We start from the raw sequence: 20,864 nt of genomic DNA, 5'->3' as shown, positions 1-20,864 counted from the left end.
ACCTTACATGGCATATATAGTGATGTAGGTGGGTATGTGTTTATGTGTAGGTACTATATAAACACTGTATGAGTTTATGTTTAACTTTTGGCTTCTGAGGCTCTACAGACACATCTGGATGTGCTACATAAGAACTGTGATAAATGAAGATGATTCATGAATTTGATGAAGTGTCTCTCAAGGTTTTATAGAATCATCATTTTTATCCTCATTAATTTAAATTTGAACATTAGTGTACCTTACGCCTCATATAACCCTATTGTCCATAACAGAGGTAAATTTAACCAAATATAATGAAAAACTGAGGACAAGTGGAAATATTTTGGTGACTGCTTCAACTGAGTAATAAACAGACTGACTGAGTCACACTCACTGGCTCCCTGCTAGTAGGCAGACATACTTTATTTACACTTAAAGGCTCTCAAATTACTGCATTTAAGGAAGTAGGAAGAGCTAAATAATTACTTCATTATTAACTCCTTATAACATAGAACAGGCAAGAGAAAGCACTACTGCATTTTACAACATGAGAGCCTCAGGACTCAGAGATAGATGATGCTGTTTGCTCCCTGAGGTGCTAAGGTGGTCGGTAGAGGGCCTGAGCATCAAGGCCCTTCTAAAAGCTGAGACCAAATGGCCATGCCCACTACGAGCAAACCGACCTTTTCTGCTTGACACTGAGAAAACAGAAATAAATACTAGACAAAGCTCTGGAGGACGAGGGGGTAGTACTGGGTTTGAACTCAGGGCTTCCGCACCTCCACCCCAACTCTTCTTTCTAAGAGAAATGATAAAAGGACTCATGAAAATGAGAACAGGATTCTAGACCACTGGGGACTTTTTTTTTTTTTTTGCAGTACTGGGGCTTGAACTCAGGGCCTGCACCTTGAGCAGCTCCATCAGCCCTATTTTTTGAAGGGGTTTTCAAGATAGGGTCTCGTGAACTATTTGCTGGGGCTGGCTTTGAACCAAGAGCCTCCTGATCTCTGCCTCCTGAGTAGCTAGGATTACAGGCATGAACCACTGGTGCTCGGCTACCACTGCGGACTTTTGCTAGTGTTTGGACATTTAGCAAAGGCCTGCCTGAGAAATCAGTCTTACTCTTTTTGACACAATACTATACAGACTTCTTCTGAGTTAGAATCAAGGGACTTACTGGGTAATGCCCAGGTCTCCCTAACATCAACCTGCAGTGGGGGAGCTTATGACCCTCTAAGAAAAAGATTGGGGAAATGTGGTGTTGGGTAGGAGTTCTAATAAAATTAATAACCCTCTAAACAGACAGGATATCAATGTTCTTTTTGTTGGGGGGGGGTGGTACTAGGGTTTGAACCCAGGACCTCACACTTACTAGGCAGGAATTCTACCACTTGAGCCACTTGGCCAGCCCTGTTCAGTGTTGAGTATTTTTGAGATATGGTCTCATGAACTATTTGCCAAAGCTGGTCTCAAACCTTGTTCCTCCTGATCTCAGTCTCACAAGAAGCTGGGATTACAGGCATGAGCCACAGGTGCCAGCTTCCAATGTTCTTTTAAAACATCCTAAATTAGAAACTTACAGATTATGTGCATCTAAATTCCTCTGATCATCCCTTGATTGCTTGAATGTTTACAAAATTGTCATTTTCTACAGCATCAATAAGATGCTGATAAATTTCTTTTTTGTTGTTATTGTTCTAGACCATATATAGACTAAGAACCACTTTGCCTTTAATAAAATTTACCCACATTTATTTATACTTTAAGTTGACAAATAATTATCTTTATGGGGAAAAATGTGCCATCATGATACATACATACGTTGTGGAGTGATTAAATCAGGCTAAGTAATATATCCATTGTCTCACAAACTTACTAATCCACATCTTATCAAATGTTGTGCCCAATATGGCCTAGAGACAAAGGGCAGTTTGAAATCTTGAGATGCTTTTTTGGGCACAAGTGAAAGCCACTCAGGGGCTCCTCCCACTCAGGCTCAGACTTGGGCTCAGATTTCTTTTCCTTTCCCACAGCTTTTTTCTTTTGCCCAAGGCAAAAGCTTCCATGGTTTTTTTTTTTTTTTTCCTACTCAGTGTCTCTCTCCTTTCCTATTCTCAACCTCCAATTCCCTTGTTTTCTAATTATTGCCCAAATAAATGACTTGCAATTAATAAATACAAGCAAAGAAGTCCCAAAAGCTGAGGAAAAGCAAGGGAGAAGCTGGTGTGCACAAACCAGAAGTTTACTAAGCAGAAGCCATGGCAGGGGCTCCCCAAACCAGCCCATGTTTACACAGCCTGGGGCTCAGCCTCGGTCTGCCAAGAGTTATAAAAACTAGAACCTAAATAGAAGAATGCATCTTGCTGGAACTTCAATTTTTTTCCCCAATGTTAAAGTTAATAATTTTAATAAACAAATACAGGCACAACACTGAGCAGAACACAAAATATGAATTTTATAGTTGAAGCATGTGATTAAAAGTGTGTTTAAAGTAGGTCATTTCAGACTATGCAATCAACCCCCCACCCACCCTGCATGAGTTCATTCCCCTTGCTGCGCGGGAAACCACAGTGGGAAAATCTGAGGTGCAGAGCTCCTGCCTGGGTAACACAGCCATTGTGAGGGAGGCCCTACAAACAGAAAATTGTTCCTGATCCTGGGGGCACATAATCATTTTTTAGGATCAGTGAGACCCCACTCATAGCCCAGAACTACAATTGACAAAAGCCTGCTTGTTTGAATTTTAACTTGAAGATCTTTTCATATAAAATAAATCCACTGTGTACCTGAAATACCTTTTTCTGTTTGTGTGCTTTGTTTTATGTTTTGCTTGTTTAGACAGGGTCTTGCTATGCGGCCCAGGCTGGTCTTGAACTTGTAATCCTCCTCCCAAATGCTGGGATTATAGGAGTGTCTTGTCGAAATACCATTTGAATAAAGATACATTAATATTTAATCTGCAAAACTCTAGTCTTAGAAGATTCAGAAAAGATGGTTTTTCAAATTTTAGTTTGCAATGGTCAATGTATATTGAAGTACTTAGCATCTTCTGGACTGCTACATTGCCATTTCAGGGAAAGAACCCAGGCAGAGGGTTAAAATTGCTAGGCTCTATTACCACTTGAATTTAGGAGGTCACAATGGCATTCTCTGGATCTCAATTTATTGACCTGTCAACCAGGAAGGTACAATAAAGAAGTGAAATTTGGCACAGTGCCAGTGGCTCACGCCTGTAATCCTAGCTACTTGGAAAGCAAACATCAGGTTCATGGTTCGAAGGTAATCCCAGGTAAATAGTATGGGAAAGCCTATCTCGAAAATACCCAACACAACAAAGAACTGGTGGAGTGGTTCAAGTGACAGAGTGCCTACCTAGCAAGTGAGGCCTGGAGTCCAAACCCCAGTGCACACAAGACACACACACACACACACAGAAGTAGAATTTGGATTGATATGATGGATGTTGAACAACTACTTCCTGAGGCAGGCAGGGATATTCTCAGTCACCACACAATGAAACGGTTCTCAGAAAGCCAAGGTTCCCAACCTGTTCCTCTATATGATTGATCGTATCTCTGTATACTGGTACTAAGAGAGAAAGGTCAATGGGTTTTCGAAATGTTAGGATTTCTCACTTTTAAAAAAAATGCAGTAGTCTCACTCTCACTGCATTGAGGTCAAAACTTTCCACAGTACCTTAAATCCACACGCTCTGGAAATTCTTTCCAAAACACTGGTCTTCTGTAGTTGCTTGCCCTTCAGATCTCTGCTGTCTACCAACTGCCAACTAAAACAGTAACACGGGAGTGGAAACTGTCTCATGCAGCCCGTGCTGGGAGTCGACATTTATAGGGAAAAGTTTCCAACTTCCTTAGGTTAAAAAAAGTTTCCACAATTTCCCAAACATTCTCATATTTGAAGGAGCTTTTCTCCATTTCAGTTTTTTCTTAGGCATTCTTTTTTTTTAACATAGATATTTCACTATTTAATCTTTGGAGGTAAGGTTATAATTACTTTCAAACAGCAGTGTATCAGCCATTAAAAAAAATAAACACTGTTTTTATTTGATGGCTTAACACAAGCTCTACTTGTACACATATATGAATGAAAATTCCTCCTTTCTGGCTCAAACACCTGATTGGTGACCCAGGCCTAGAAATAGTTCCTTGCTTCATCTCTTCTATTTGTTGCCCTCTTCTTTCTGTATCTACTACACCATCCTCAGGAAGGATCTTCCTACTCTGCAGTCTTTAACTGGTTTTCCTTTTACCTCCCTGACCTTCCCCCCAACTCTCACCCCTCCTGCCCCATCCATTCTGAAGTTAATTTATTCAAGCAATTTCACTGTCTTCTTACACATGATGTGATGCATGAGCCCCCTCCCCCACTTTTTTTTTTTTTTTAAGCAAATGTGCCATGTGGATTCTACTGCAGCTCATGTTTCTCTACCTCAGTTTCCCCCTGGAACCACAGTAAAATCCCACGAGGTCCCATGTGCAATTGGCCCGTGCCATTTCTCTCAGCCCAACTCCTTTTCCTTCCCCTCTTCCCAGGCTTTCTACTGCCTCCCAAGCCTGTTAAGAGTCCTCTCTCTCAGGCTGGCACTGCTCTAGCTTGGCTTGGAAGGCTTCGACTACCCTGGATATTAGACACTCAATCTCTCTCCCACGAGACATTTTATCCCTTACTCAGATTTTACCTTTCACCCAGCCTTTACCAGAACTTACGTGCCTGTGGGTCCTGTCCACTTCTCCCCCATCAGAATGTTAGTCCCAAGGGACTGTTTCTCTGCTGCTGCGTTCCCAGGGACTTGACCAGTGTCTGCACACAGCGAGCTTTATCAACGCGTGCTAACTGGCTAAGCCTCCTGTAATTCTCTGCTCTACCCGAAGACCCTACCATCTCTGCGGTCTTACCCCACATGCATTCTCAGCACTGCACGTGTCCTTATCGGCACTGGCATGAAGCCTGGGCCCAAAAAGACATTTAGCACCCACTACAAAATAGGTAAGTGCTAGCCAGCAGGATGAAAGGACAGTAGGAAATGGTTAGGGTCCTATGGGATTCACAGTCTCTTGGGATTTTACAAACTGAAGTGATTTCTTCATCCTCTGACATCTGTGGTAATTGGACTGTGTCACTGATGTGGTAAGAATCGTGTTATGTCTACATCACCCAAGGACAGGGGCAGGTACTGAGTGAGCCCACTCCTCCATCTTCCTCTCTGAGGAACCTCACCCATCTGAAGCATGAAAAACCGGAGGTTAGAGGCTGAGTCCTCTTTTCCCAGCACTGGGGCTGGATGTTCTTCACAGGAACCTTGTGCCAGAGATGAAGGGATTTCAATGTTTTCTAATAAGCTACACTTGCATGCCAAATATGAGGAACTTAAGTTACGTATGTGAAAATGTGTTGTGAAGGACTTTAAACACTTGCAAAGTGTAATTCTGGTGTGACTTAACTTTTCAGAGGTTTGCTGCCCAAGAGCTCCTGAATCCTTGGGGACAGGAGTCATGTTTCCAGCTTCTGTTTGCTCTTGGTGCTGGCTGAGCACACAGCCTTTTTAAACAACAGGTAAGAACCCAAGTAACCAAGAAAACTCTTACTTATGAACTTCCTAACTTTGACTTTCAGAAATAAAATCCTTTATTCTGAAAATTATCAATGTTTTTTCTACATTTCTCAGGACTTACCTGGGTTTCATTCTTTCTGGAAAAAGAACTAGAATAAAAGTTCATAGACAACAATTTAAGCACAAAAATTGGGAAGTCTGGAATGATGGCTGACTCCTAACAGATATAAATAATGTTAACCTTCATGTCTCAGAAACACACACGCTTTCTAGGATGGGCAGCACATACAAGGGTACTCGTAATTGCAAGACTGCTATAGTATCAAGTACTGAAAGTAAATTGTTATGTTAAGTCATACAAAATGAAAATAAGACACCTCCAGAACAATGTATTCATCTTATAATAATGAATGGGGATACATGATTTTTTTAAACAAAACAAAACCATTTAGGTAAATATTAGCATAAAGAAAACATTTCTTACATTTCCTGATTTGAATTTTTATTAGTTCCAAGCTAATTTGCTACTACAACATACAGTGAGTTTCAAGTGAGATACTCAAGACTAACATGACAGTGTCTTTTTTCTTTTTGGTACTGAGGATTAAATTTAGAGTCCCATGCATACTAGGTGAGCACCTTCCCACTGACCTTCAGCTCCATCCCTTTTTACTTTTTAAAAATGGGATCTTGGTTTATAGCCCTGGCTGGTTTCAAACTCACATTCTTCCTGTCTCAGCCTTCAGGAGTGCCATGATGCCTGGCCTAACTCTAATGATGTCTTAAATAAAACAAACAAAAATCTCTTTTTCTTAGCTGGGTGAAGTGGATGCACCCGTAATTCCAGCAGAGGCAGAAGGATTCTTAGTTCAAGGTCAGTATGAGCTAAGTAGTGAATTCCTTTCTCAAACAGACAAACAAAAAATGTGTTTTTCTCTTCCAGTGGTTTCTTCGCACATAGTAGCTTCTTCTTACTAAGATTTATCAAAAACAAAAACAAACCAAAACAACCCACTGAAAACATCCCAGGGAGCTAAACATTCCTTCCAGCTCTTCAGGTTGATTTTGTTACCTCCTTGACCTAATCCCATCAAAACCATCCAACCTACCTCCCCACGATTAGTCATGTTCTACTCAGCTTCAACCTGCAGCATTTCTCCCACTGGTCCATTAAGTTCAAAGAAGATTTGGCAGGTGAGAATGAGAATTCTACTTTATGTGCAAGGACAGAAGTTCAGGCAATGACTAAGAAAGAGGAATGATGGCATTCAGGAGAAAGAAAGCATGAGCAAAGGCAAATGCCAGCTACTGCAGCAGGCCACAAAGCTGGGTGGGCTGTTATCCTCTGTTGCACTCTGAAAACAAGGGTTGGGGACATGGCTTAGGTGACAGAGCACCTGCCTAGCAAGTGTGAGGCCCTGCATTCAAATCCCAGTACCACCAAAACACCAAAATCGAATGACCAAAAAACATACCCAGAACAAAAATGAAGACACTGGATTAATGAAATTAAAAATCCTGCCAAAGAATATTCATTAATGAATGTAAAAGAGGTCATGTAAAGGGGAGGACACTGGTGGGAGGGGAGAGTAAATGCAGAGGGTAAAGGAGGGTGAATGTGATCGAGGTACTTTCTATACATGTACGAATGTGGAACACTGAAACCTGCTGAAGTCATTTTCAGAAGGGGAATGGGGTAGGAGGGAGAATAAGGGAGGGGATGAACCAAAATGGGATATAATATATATATTTACAGAAATGTCAGATAAATATCATATGCTAATAAAATGTTGTTTAAAAAGAATATTCATTAACACACAGAGAGCCCCAGGCTGGCTGCCAGCACACCTCAAGTTTGTATTGACACCCAGCAGGCAAAGACTCCTGTTGTGACTATTTGGATTTGTTTTAACTACTTATGAAGGAAAACATTTAAAAATCACCTTGCTCAAATATTTCAGTAGTGTTTCTAGTTTCAATTATCAATGACCTCTGCTTTTATTCTTGGTTTCACAGTGAAAAAAACTAAAGGACAAAGAAATTTTCCTTAACTGAATCAAAATTGTTTTGAATTCATAATTAAATGCAAGAGAAGCTGGGCACTGATGACTTCTGCCTGTAATCCTAGCTACTCAGGAGGCAGAGACCAGGAGGATCAAGGTTCAAAGCCAGCCTGAGCAAATAGTTCGTGAGATCCTATCTCAAAAATACCAAACACAAAACAGGGCTGGTGGAGTGGCTCAAGCTGAGTGCCTACTTAGCAAGTGTGAGGCCCCGAGTTTAAAACTCAGTACCACAAAAAAAAAAAAAAAAAAAAAGACCAAGGAAACACTTTTTAAATTTTTTATTTATTTGTTTTTGAGGTACTGTGGTTGGAACTCAGGGTCTATACATTGAGCCACTCCACCAGTTCAGCTCCCCCCTTTTTCTGTGTGTGTGGGAACAGAAATTTTTGAGATAGGGTCTAACTATTTGCCCAGGCTGGGTTCAAACTGCGATCCTCCTGATCTCTGCCTCCTGAGTAGCTAGGATTACAGGCACAAGCCACTGGCGCCTGGCTTAAAAAAAGAAAGAAAAAACTTTTAATCTTGGGTCATGGAGGTAGAATAAAACTACAGAATACAAAGAACACTTTTTTTTCTTATTTTCGTGGTACTGAGTTTGAACTCAGGGCCTCATGCTTGCTAGGGAGGCAGGTGCTCTATCACTTGAGCCACTCTGCCAGCCCTTTTTTGTGTTGGGTTTTTTCAACATAGGGTCTCAAGAACAATTTGCCCAGGCTGGCTTTGACCTGTGATCCTCCTGGTCTCTGCCTCCTGAGTAACTAGGATTGCAGGCGTGTGCTATTCATACCCAGCTAAACGGGGCTTTTTTTTAACTTACTATCCTAGTCAATAATTCCAAGATCCCCTCAATGACACTATGGGAGGCTGAATAATGGTCCCAAATACATCTATGTGTTTAACTGCCTCTGTACTTGTGAACATATTAACTTATATGGTAAATATGGTAAAAGGGACTTTTTACAGAGGTGACTAAAGATCTTAAAATGTGGAGACTGCTGGATTTTCAGGAAGGGTCCAATGTAGTCACAAGAGCCCTTGAAATGGACAGAACCAGGAGGCCCCAGTCAGGAGTAGGACATGTGACAAGGGAAGCTGGAGGAGGATTGACATGAAGATGGGGCCCAACCCAAGGAACGCAGGGAACCTCTAGAGGCTGAAAAGGGCAAGAAACCACCTGACCCGGCTGGTACCTTGACTGTAGCCCCGTAAGACTCATTCTGGACCACTGACCTCCAGAGTCACAAGCTCTAAGTGTGTGTTGTCTCGAGCCTCAGCCCCTGAGCTTGTGGTAAAGTGAGACAGCAACAAGAAACGAATACATTCTGCTACGCATTTTTTTTTTTTTTTTTTTTTTTGGAGATAGTCTCATTATGTAGGCCCAGATTGGCCTCAACCTTGCAATCCTCTTGCCTCAGCTCCCATCCATTATACTTCTAAGGACTGTGAAGTATGGCAGGTTTTATTATTATTAATTTAATTGAAACTGTGAGAAATAATTATAAAGAGGGCTTGAAACTGCCACGCCCTTCCATACCACCTGCCTCTGTGGGGACAGCCAACATCTAGAGATCTTTGGAGAAAACAGACACAAAAGCAAAGGAAAAACATGATTTTATATGAGATAAAGAAAGCCCTTTGGGAGGCTGAGGCAGGAGGATTGTGAGTTCAAGGCTAGCCTGGGCTACACAGGAAATTCTAGACCAGTCTGCACAACCAGTCTATGCTATACATAGAAACATGTCTCAAGAAGGGGGGGAGGGGCCCAGAGAGAAGGGAGGCAGGGACAGAGGAAGAAGGGAAAGGAAGGAAAGGGAAGAGAAAGGAAAGAAAGAGAAGAAGAAAGGAAAGGGCTGGCGGAGTGGCTCAAGTACCTGTCGAGCAAGCACAAGGTGGAGTTCAGCCCCCACTACCACCAAAAGAACCAAAACCAAAAATGACCACCAAGGAAGGAGGGAGGAAGGACACCGTAATCCCGTCTAAGATGTCTGCCAGCACACTTCGTAAGGGTGCACTTAGGTGCTGTAACCTGCGGCATATAAACGTGAACTTTCAAGGCCCGCCCTGCAAGGAGAGAAACCTTTACAACTGCTGTCACACCTCAACTTTGAAGACAATGCCATTCTAACTGCACTTCAATTTTCACATGAAATGCCCTCTTTTTATATCTGGGGTAGGGGATGCACCATGTCACCACAGAACTGTCAGAAACAAAAATGGTTCATTCTCTTATTTATGGGCTCTGTATGGACTGCAGTCATGTTCTTCCATCAATGGGTGGTGGGCTCGTATTTGTCAGGAGAGCGCTGGTAGTCCAAACAGTGAAGCACGAGCTGACAGAGGCAGCAAAGGAGGTTTTTGGGGCACCATAGGATGGGGAGGCTAATGAAATTCGAGGCGGTAAAAGGCTGGCCTGAAAAAAAGGAATTATGTTCAAAGTAGCTGAGTACCATCTTCAGTAGATGTACCATGCAACCTTGACATATGTATTTATACAGACAGAAGAAAAAGTACTCAGAAAAACCTTAGGAGATCCTATATCTACTTTTAGCATCTTTATATTATACATTTAGAGAATAAAAACCAATCCTCTGCTTTAAGAACCCTGAAGGGAAAGTGTCTTTGTCCCCATTTCACATCCTCAACACACTTCTCACCTGCTATTTTGATATTCAGATTGGCATCCAGAAGCAAATTTTCAGCTTTTAAATCACGATGAACAATGTTCCGACAGTGACAAAAATAGACAGCTGTGACGATCTGTTTGAACTTCCGCCGGGCTTCCTTTTCTGCCATTCTACCATGGGCCACCAGGTGGTCTGTGTTGAAGAAGAGCACAGTCAGTTCTCATTTTGGATGCTGCTATAGTTTCAAAAGGTAGACTTAGGAGGGATATGAAGAGACCCCACCAAATGACAGTTAAAGAAGTAAAACAGAGAAAAGGAGACTAACACTCTTACAGTCCTGGTTTATATCTATAAAAAGTCATTAGTAAAAAGAATTCCTGTAATGCGTTAAGTATACATAAGAGTATACTTGTCCTACCATAAGAAATGAGTATTTGAGGGCTTACTGGTATTTTTCAACACCTTCCTTTTCACACCCATTGCAAAAGATTACATATACATAAGGAAACACACACATGAAGATAAGTATCAGAAGTGTTTCCTGTGTTGAAGTGTGAGTCAAAAAGCAGAGCCCCAGTAATCAATCATTTTAGGAAAAAGCAGACATTGTACAGGGGGAAAACTGTCTTACAAAGGACTGTGTTTAGGCTAGTATCTCTTCTGTTTCCTTAAAGGTCTACAATTTGACAAAAAAAACCATACTTTTTTGGTCACTTAGCAACATGTTTTCATCTATGTATGAGCATTTGTTGAGCTTACCAAATGTTCTTAGAACTGTATCACTAACATCAATAGAAAACCAGGTGAAGTTTCTACCAACTTAAAAGAAATCATTACAGTGGCCACGTTGCTATGCTATAGCAAAAGAATTAACGTGAGAAACTCGCACTAGTATAAATCAGTTCATAAGTCCTTGAAATCTAAACCCAAATAATCTGACTGATCCACAATCAATATAAGTTCTTTAAGTACCATCCAAAAATGGCAGTAGGTTTGCACTGAACTGGTGACATACATAGTCTAAGACTTAGTTCTTCATCAGAGCAACAACACAATCCAGGTCATGACAGATGACAGCTGGGATATAGTATATGCTGTCTGAAATTTTTAATGGTTTTATCAGCACCGTCCTTTATCAACCAATCTGAGGGAGGGGAGCACGTCTGCCATAAAATGCATCCTGAGATTGTAAGAAAGTGAAAAACTGGAACCATAGATAATTGTATTATCAATAGTAGTTCCATTAAAACTACCCGATTGTTCTGGTGAAATCTCACTCACCCACAGGATCAGTCAGGTATATCTTTTTTTGTTTGTTCCATTGCAAAAAGAAACTGCATAGTAAAACATTATTACTAGTAAGGACTGCCAAGACTGAGAAATGGAGGAGGGTGTTCCCAGTCCATCTCGGGAGCACATTTTTAAAACATCAGTCTGATCTCAAAGAACACAAGATTCTGGAGTGTAAATGCTGTAACAACTTTAAGAAATGTCTTGGGGCAGGAGGTGAACCTCAGACCTCAGTGTACAGCATGTGGCCCAAAGCCTTAGGTTCCATCCCCACCACCAAAAAACAAAAGAAAGAAAAAACACCTTAAAAGAACTGTTATAATTTTTGCATACCATACACAAGATCTTTGAAATATTACCCTAAAAAATAATCAGTGTTATTTCCAAGATTACCAACTTAATAGAAAGCAGGAGAAAGTAAGAAGTCTTCTGCTTAGAAGTTCCAGAACACAGCTTCCCAAGGATTTACAGGTAGTGATAAATGAGTAAGCACCCCAGTGTGTTTCGGCCTCTGTGAGACCTGTCACATGAACTTCAGACAACACGAAGAGTCTGGCTAGAGACAGTAACTTAACATAAGCTGCTAAGGAACGGGGCGTCCATCAGATGTAGAGTGCTCTACTTCAAGAGGTCATTCTCTAACAGCACCTGCTCCTTTGACCCCCTATTTCTCTTAAGAGGGGCCTAATTATCCTAATAATATGTTTTAGTTGCTAAACTTTGTCTAATTAAAGAGCTTTGAAGAGACAGCTATTCTTGAGAAACATAAAAATAAACTCTTGTGAAGGTTTACCATCAGAAGCTCATTTGACCAAGCCACCCATTAATTAAAATGCCCAGAGACATGCATCTGGCAGTAAATACTAATTACCAGAACACATCAAAGAACTTCTTAAATGTGACAGAATGATTAATTTTGTGAAATAAGTGACTTTCTTTTATTGAAAAACTCTATAAATAATTTCTAAGTACCTTATTGTCCTAAAATGATTGGAACGAGCTCAAAATTGTCATAGAGATCAGGGCTGGTGGAATGCGGCTTAGTTCTGTTTTATCTTTACAATGACACACTGGTTGTCCTTGGACCAAACATTCTCATTGCCAATACCCCCACCTCTCGTTCTGCTAAACAAAAGTAAACTCCCCCATGCCACAGCCCAGGAAAGGCTAGTGTATTAACCCTCTTTTAATTAAATTATCATACATCACAAAACTTTTAATTTTCGAAGATGCTTAAAAACACATTTGTTAAAGGTCCACTCAGCACTACAGAGGGAATATTTAAGTATTTCATTAATAGATCACAAAGTCTGGTGAGATTCTGCAGTCCTTAAAGGTGATTATTTTACACATCAACTGTCACTGTTAATGGTTCTGATTAGAGGTATTTGTGGTAGCACCCTGGGTAAAACTATAATATTTAAACTACACACAGCTTACCTGTATTTCTTTCCCCAAAGTCACCTATAGTATTCCTGTAACTGTGGGTATATGAAAAAGATACATAAACCATGTTTGTTTTTGTTCTACTCAAAGTCTTGCTATGTAGCCTAGGATGGCCTTTAACTTGTGACCCTCCAGCCTCAGCCTCCTGAGTGCTGGGATTATAGGTCTGCACCACAACATCTGGCTATCCACACACACAAAGTGTTTACAAACATTAGGTATTTCCTCCTGCCTGCTGTGTTCGGTGTTCAAGACTTCTCTTTGGCAGCACTGTGCTCTTCTCTACCTACAGGTCCGTCCTAGTGGTCTGTCTCTTTCACACCTTAGCCTCAGCTTGTATCTCTGCCCATCTGATTCCCCCACCCCTAACCCTGTTAGTTTGCTTCCAGTGGAAATCTAAGGGGGTCTGGTGGGTGTGCCAGAAAGCCAATGGCCTGCAGTGGTTTTTAGTCCCTGCTGAAATAGCCATTCAGCTGCCTGCTGATGACTGCCGCTTTATATTCCTATATGTTCAGTAGATAGACAGCAAGACTTCAAGTTCAAGTGTAATATTAAACTTTCAGTGAAGAATTTTAGCACAATAGCATTTGAATACAAGCCGGGATGCTTTCTGAAGGAAAATGAAACAAAATGGCTCCTGAATCCACTCAATATTTGAATTAAAAAGCATGACTTGAACCTTGTCAGGGTGAATTCCAGCTGCAAGAAACTCTGACGAGCTGTTCTCCTTCTTCCAGGCAATTCAGTGAGCCAGCTCTCCTAAGTCCTAGCCACAAATACCACCAGGCCTCAGCCCCCCCTCAGCCCACCCTGAAGCCAGGACCTCACTTCTGGTATCTCTATCTTGCCCCGCCTCCCATCTGGATAAACCTCAAGGAGACATCTGTCGTGTAACACCCAACACACTGAGTCCTTTCACACTAGCAATTAGCTCCTTATCTATTTAGGTCTGTGGCAAATTTAAAGTGTTCTTCTACCAAACTTCACTCCAGCCGTGTAAAATCAGTGGACAGGGATGAGGTAACTCGCAGTTCTCCAGTTTCCAGCGCTTATCAAAAGTAAGAGTCTAGCCTCGCTCACTTTCCAGCCATCACAAGTCACTTAGCATTGGATGTCTTTCATCTTTACCTGCTCTTCTCACAAAAGCTCTAAAAACCTTGTGACGCTAAGAGATGTAGACACCTCCTGAGGGAGGCAGCATTAGAACAGGGAATGGACTCTGCAGTCTCAAAAGCAGTAGGGCATCAGGACGCACCTCGCACTTCAGCATCCACTGTGACTCTTCAGTCTCACTAAGGGAAACACCTGTGGTACATTTAGGTTCTAACCTCGCAAAGAGCAAAACCACAACAGCCAGCCTTTGCCCTTACGCCAGCTTCAGTGCAGTGTCAGAGATGTACGCCAATGGGATGGTGGTGGGAGTGAACACTTCTTAAAATAAGTCACTTTTCCACTCTGAGCACAGTGTCTTCATCTCTCTCCTAAGCCTGTGACCAACAGCTAATGCAAAACTGCTAAAAACAACCGAACCCAACAGTAGGTCAAGCAATGGGCAGGAACTCTGCATTTCTCAGGATGAGTAAGCAGCCGAGAGTGGCAAAGGCAGCATGTATGCAAGTCTTACGTGGTTACCTGAAAAACTCTGTCCATCCCAAGCTAACCACAGCTACTTGCTCTTTTCTTTGCCACTTGGTTCTATCATTTCTTCTTCCTACACCCATGGAAACGACTTCCTGTTTATCAAACAAACGTTTCTTTCCAAAAAGATCCAAGACAAGGCCAAAATAACTCAGCTGCCTGTGAGTAGGTTTAGCAAAAGTACATTCACTCTTTTCTTTATTTTTGTTTTTTAAAGAGTACACTCATGCCAGACACAGTGCAGCTACCTGTAATCCCAGTACTTGGGAGTCTGAGGTAGGAAGATCATGAGTTCAAGGCCAACCAGGGCTACATATTGGGATCTTGTCTTAAGAGAGTCTAGTCACTTTACTATGCTACTGTCCTTAACTGGAAGGCTCAGGCCCGAGCTGCCTGATTGGAGGAAGAGGGTTTGTTGCTTCATTTCCTGGCCAAGAATCAACTACCTCAGACCAAGCTTCTTGGTTTGCTGATGCTTCTTGTTACTATCTTTCTTCATTCTTCCATTTGTCTAGGACAAAAACTTTTGCGTTATCATCATTCTTCCCGTTCTCCTATACCCAATATCCAACCCATCAGTATGTTCTATTAGTTTTACATTCAAGATTCTCCTGGAATTCAGCTATGTGTCACTCTTGTCCCCATCCCTCTCTTGTGCCACCGCCTCTCTCCTGGATTATTACAATCTCTTCCTACTTCTCCTCTCTAGGATCTCTGCTTCTGCCTCTGGTATTCTGCTCTCACAGTAGCAGCCAAGGTGACCTTTTGGTTTTCTCGTAAATAATTATATATTCACGAGTAGCAACCAGGTACCATGTACCCTCCACTGTTTTTCCCAATGGTTAATCTTACACAATCATAAAACAATTTTAAAATGCAGAGGTTGACATGGGTACAATGTATAGTTCCATGTCACCGTAACACGTGTTGATTTCTGGAATTCCACTGCAACCCAGACATAGAACTATGTGGAGCTACTTGTTACTGAATGCTCCTGCATGTATGCATGCAAATGTAAATAAGCCTTGACTTTTCTCCTGCTCCAAACAGGAAAAAGGACACTGAAATACTCCACTGCCACCAACACCTACCTTGTACTACCTTCTTTATGGTCATACTTGCTTCCCTCCTCTCAACCATCCCTCACTCCTGGAAACCACTAATCTGTTTTCCATTTAGGTAATTTTGTCATTTTCACAATGATATCTAAATGGAACCATACAGTAGGTCCTCAGAATGTTCTAAAGATCTAACCACTTACTGCTTATATAAATCATTTGTCTTTGCATTGCTGGGCAGTTGAGTATGGTATGGGTGCACAACATTTGCTTATTTTGTCATCTACTGGAGGACAGTTTGGTTGTTTCCAGGTTTTAGCTATTGCAAAGAAAGCTGCTAGGGACTACTACTTATAAGTTTTTGTATGAACATAAGTTTGCATTTTTATGCATCCAGAATACTTCTTTTAAATCTTAAATTAGATCACATCATTTTTCTGTCAAGTCCTGCAGTGGACTCCCAGCTCATGACTTCTGATCTCATCAGGCTCACTTACTCTACAAAACCCACATCTGCTTCTTTACTCTTTGTCAACCACAACAAGCAATATTCTTGCCTCAGGGCCTTTAATCTTTCTACCTGAAGCATTTTTCCCCCAGATACCTGCATAACCTTTCACAAGGTCATAACCTTCTCAGTGAGGCCTTGATTTTTTTTTTTGGAAGGGGGTGGTTTAACTGGCATTTGAACTCAGGACCTCATGCTGGCTAAGTAGGCGCCCTACCACTTCAGGCACTCTACCAGCCCTGTTTTATTTGTGTTGGGTTTTTTCAAGATAAGGTCTCACAAATTATTTGCCCAGGGTTGGCTTAGAACTGCGATCCTCTTGATCTCTGCTCTTGAGTAGCTAGGATTACAGCCATAAGCCACTGGTGCCCAGCCCCTTGATCCTTCTTATCAACCTTCCCTTCTCATCTTATCATTTTCTAAGAAATTAGTTATTCAGTTTATGTGTTATCTGTCTCTCCCACTAGCAAGTAAATTTCATGAGAATAGAGATTTTTGTCCTTATCAACTCAATGAATGTAAGGATTTTACTACATTATGATTTGAGAATACTATAAAAAGATATTTTGAGACACCTGCAGAAGGCTAAATATGCCCCAGCTATATATGATAGTAAGAAATCACTGTTAACATTGTTGGGTGTAAAAATAATATTGTAGACTTCGGTTCTAATTATGAAAGAATAGCTGATACTGGATTTACTCTCTCACTTTAACCAACTATGCAAATTGAACTGTTTGTAGACCCTGGGCAATTACAAACTCAGAGTGACAATTCTTCAGAGAAAGTAAGTACAAGAGATAAGTTCCATATTTACCCTAAACCACCACCTAGGGAGATAGAATCCAAGCAAAGAAAAGTAGGCTAGGGTAGAGCAAACAGAAATCAGGGAATAGCTAGATCTTGGATCGCAGGAAAGCAGAAAAAAGGGAGAGTAGTGAAAGAGCATCAAAAAACAGCACAGAAATTCCACAAGTCCTTGGTACACCCTCAACCTACACATGTACAAAGCAAGATTATCAGAGGCACAGCAGAAAACCACTGCTGGGAGGCTGAGGGCTAGCCAAAAAATTTCAGATGCTACACAGTGCTCAGAAAATGCCAGAGGTCTGGTTCAGCTTGAAGAAGAGGATTTGGTAAAAGAAAACTGTACCTTTGCAGTAAGGGCTATGCCATACAAATAAGGACAAAACTGAAAAGAACCACCAAACAAAGCCTAATATCAAGCCTCAACAGGATCAAGGTGATCCACCTATAATTTAATTGCCTGGCAGAACTCAGCTCTACAGCACAGAACAATCCAGAATCTCTGCAACAATCATCATTCATGTCCAATACACAATGAAAAATTACTAGACATGGGAAGAAGCAGGAAGAGTGACCAATAATAATCAAGAGATTAAAGTCAATGAAAGCAAACCCAGAGATGATTATTTGGAGTTAACAGGCAAGAACTTAAACTAACCATATGCTAAAGAAAACACATGAAAAGATGTGCAAAAAGGATAAAAAGAATTTTCATTTGTGTACCCATGTTCTTATAGACAATAGCCAAAATATGCAAACCCAAGTGCCCAACTCCAGATGAATGGAAAAACAAGATAATGGTGTGTGTGTGTGTGTGTGTGTGTGTGTGAGAGAGAGAGAGAGAGAGAGAGAGAGAGAGAGAGAGAGAGAGAATGAGAATAGAATAATATATGTGTGTGTGCGTGTGTGTGAGAGAATGAGAATAGAATAATGTGTGTGTGTGTGTGTGAGAGAGAGAGAGAATGAGAATAGAATAATATATGTGTGTGTGCGTGTGTGTGTGAGAGAGAGAGAGAGAGAGAATGAGAATAGAATAATATATGTGTGTGCGTGTGTGTGTGTGTGTGTGTGTGTACACACTACTACAATACACAACACACACACACACCTCTTGAGGACATGATGCTGAGTGAGGTAAGCCAGTCACCAAATCCTGCATGATTCCACTTACATAGCATACCTAGAGTAGTCAGATCCAGGGACACAAAGAACGATGATGGCCAGAACTAAGGAGGATGAATGGGGAGCTACTGCTTAGTAGGTATAGAGTTTCCATTCTGCAAGATGACCAGAGTTCTGTGGATAGATGGTGACCACAACCATGTGGATTTAATGTCACCGAACTATAAACTTAAAAATGGTTAAAACAGTTTTATGTTATGTATATTTTACTACTTTAAAAAAAAATGCAATCTCTCACGGACACAGATGTCTCTTCATGACATCTAAGTTTGAAGGCATATTGAAATATACGCATTAATTCCAAACATTAAGTAAAACAATCTCTTGATGTAAGTCAAGTATTTATAAAGTTATAACTAAAAATCATTTTTGGGGGAGAGGTCAATATGTGCATTTAAACTTAGGGTCCCATGCTTGCTAGGCAGGTGATCTACTACTTCAGCCACACCTAAAAATCTTCTTTTTAATGTATCTATTAGTTTCATTTTGTCTGAGAAATTACATTTTCCACAAAGTGTTAAAAAACAAGTTCAGAAAACCCTCAGAAAAAGTATGAATATAAGAGCCAGCAAAAATATTCCTTTTTGACAGGCACCGATGGCTCATGCCTGTAATCCTGGCTACTCAGGAGGATCACAATTCAAAGCTAGTCCAGGCAAATAGTTTGCCAGACCCTATCTCGAAAGTACCCAACACAAAAAAAGGACTGGCAGAGTGGCTCAAGGCCTGAGTTTAAACCCAGCATTGTAAAAAAAAAAAAAAAAAATTCCTTTGTAACATATATATACTCAATACAGCAAAATCTGTGTCACAGTCTTTGTGTTTATTTTCATGTCAGGAGAAACGACAGATGATCAGACAAAAACAGAGAATAATGAACAGGAAATTAACTGAGGAAGGAAATGGACATTTAGGGTTTTGATTCAGAGTGACAATATGAAGTCACTATCGTATAGTTATTTGCTTCTGATAGTGGGGAAAAAGCTTATTTGTAAACATACGAGGAATACTGAGGGTTAAATAAAAATATGTTTTTATAAAACTGCCACAAACCAGCACATACTAGTGGGTTCAAATAAATATGGTAGTGTTTTTTAACATCTAAGAAGTAACAAGATAAAATTACTTAATGAAACACTTCTGTACCCAGAATGTGGTACCATGGTTATGCAGTTCTGTCTTTTCCCACTCCCTGTCCTGCTAGTCAGTCTTTTCTGCCCCATGGCATAAATCAATCACTTTGTGAAAAGTTCTGGGTTCCATACATGTTGGCACCATCAGGAAATATTATTTTAAGGCACTAAGGATGTTCATAATAAATCATACACATTTCAACAGACTCTTCTTAAATTAGTAATTTGTTTTAAATGCCCATCAGTTCTGCTTAGTATTCAGGAAACTTTACTTGATAAAGCGTCGGATTTATGAGTACATGGTCTCAAGTAGGAAGTTTGGGGATATCTATCTGAAGAAGTCATATTGTAAGAGTTTCAAATTATGAGTTTGGTGGCTTACAAAATAAACCAGTTTCTCAATCCTGTTCATACTACTAAACAGGATCACATTGTTATGCTTGTCCCTCTCAAATAGTGGTAAGTATTATACAATATACATCTCAATACGTCAGCTGAATGACTAATAAACCCCCATTCAATAACCATTTAGTGAAACCTATTATGCTTTAGAATTCACAATCTTCAATATATCACTCTCTGCACAGTTAACCAGAAAACAAAAAGGTCTCTCCCCATCCAGGTCAAAAACTCATGTTAACTAAAATATGTTACAGGAAGCATAAAAATTCCATGCTTGACTTGGAAGGAGTTAGACACTGCAGTAAACAACAAAGAACAGATAAAGAACCTTAAGATGCTATCAATCTACTGCCATTCTTTCACTCATGTAGTCTTCCAGCTGATCAATAAATATTTATTGAGCATGTGTTCTCTGTAGGCACTATTTAAAGGTTTGGCAGGGATCAAAAATGACAAAATCCTTACTCTCATAATACTTCAGTTTTATGGAGGCAAGACAGTAAGAAATGAATGAATGTCAAATAGTTATAAGAATCAAGCAGAAAAATCAAGTATGAAGAGGATACAGAATAGTGGGCCAGTATAAAGAATGGGATTTAGACGACAGGCTAGAAATGGTCTCTAGTAAGGTAACACTGGAAAAGAGACTTGAAAGAAACAGAAGAGAGAGAGCCATGTGGATATCTAGAAAAAGGGGACTGGGGAAGAAGGGATAGAATATATGAATGCTTTAAAGTGGAAATGTATCAGAAAGTTAAATCAACAACAGAGAGATGAGAACGTGAGGAGGAGGAGCATGCTAGGAGCCACACTGAGAGAGGGTGCTGGAGACCAGACTACTGAACTGTGGTTTCTTCCCAACAGATGAGAAAGCCAGTGAAGTAGGTGAGTGATAAGATTCTACTTGCACTGTGGAAGAGTCACTAGCACAGGGAAGTCAGCGCAGATGCAGACTTGTTAAAGGCTATGTATGCAGTAACTCTAGCAAGAGACGTCTTTGGCTTAATCTAGACTGGCAACGCTAATAAGGGAGGTTTGCTGACGGATCTGGTATGACAGAAAACAAGAAATAGGGGTTTGGGGAGTGAGAAATTTGATGAGTGGATTTGTTATTATTGGGATGAGGAAGACTGATGAAAAGAGAAAGTAGGTTAAAGGG

General features: G+C 40.7%; 1 protein-coding gene across 9 annotated transcripts in view; it reads right to left on the bottom strand.

Annotated features, from left to right (window-relative positions):
- Sik3 (SIK family kinase 3) overlaps nt 1–20,864 on the bottom strand; it is a 216,062-nt gene that overhangs the window by 66,816 nt on the left and 128,382 nt on the right. For all 9 annotated transcript variants that reach the window (XM_020184314.2, XM_020184313.2, XM_074066673.1 and 6 more), the window contains one exon: nt 10,272–10,433. In XM_020184314.2, coding sequence (XP_020039903.2) covers nt 10,272–10,433 — 162 coding nt within the window. The remainder of the gene's footprint in view (nt 1–10,271; nt 10,434–20,864) is intronic.

This window comes from Castor canadensis, chromosome 2 (genome assembly GCF_047511655.1).
Source record: "Castor canadensis chromosome 2, mCasCan1.hap1v2, whole genome shotgun sequence".
NCBI classification, from domain to species: Eukaryota; Metazoa; Chordata; class Mammalia; order Rodentia; family Castoridae; genus Castor; species Castor canadensis.
Note: the sequence above shows the minus strand (reverse complement) of the source record. Positions and strands in the feature narration are given on the sequence as shown.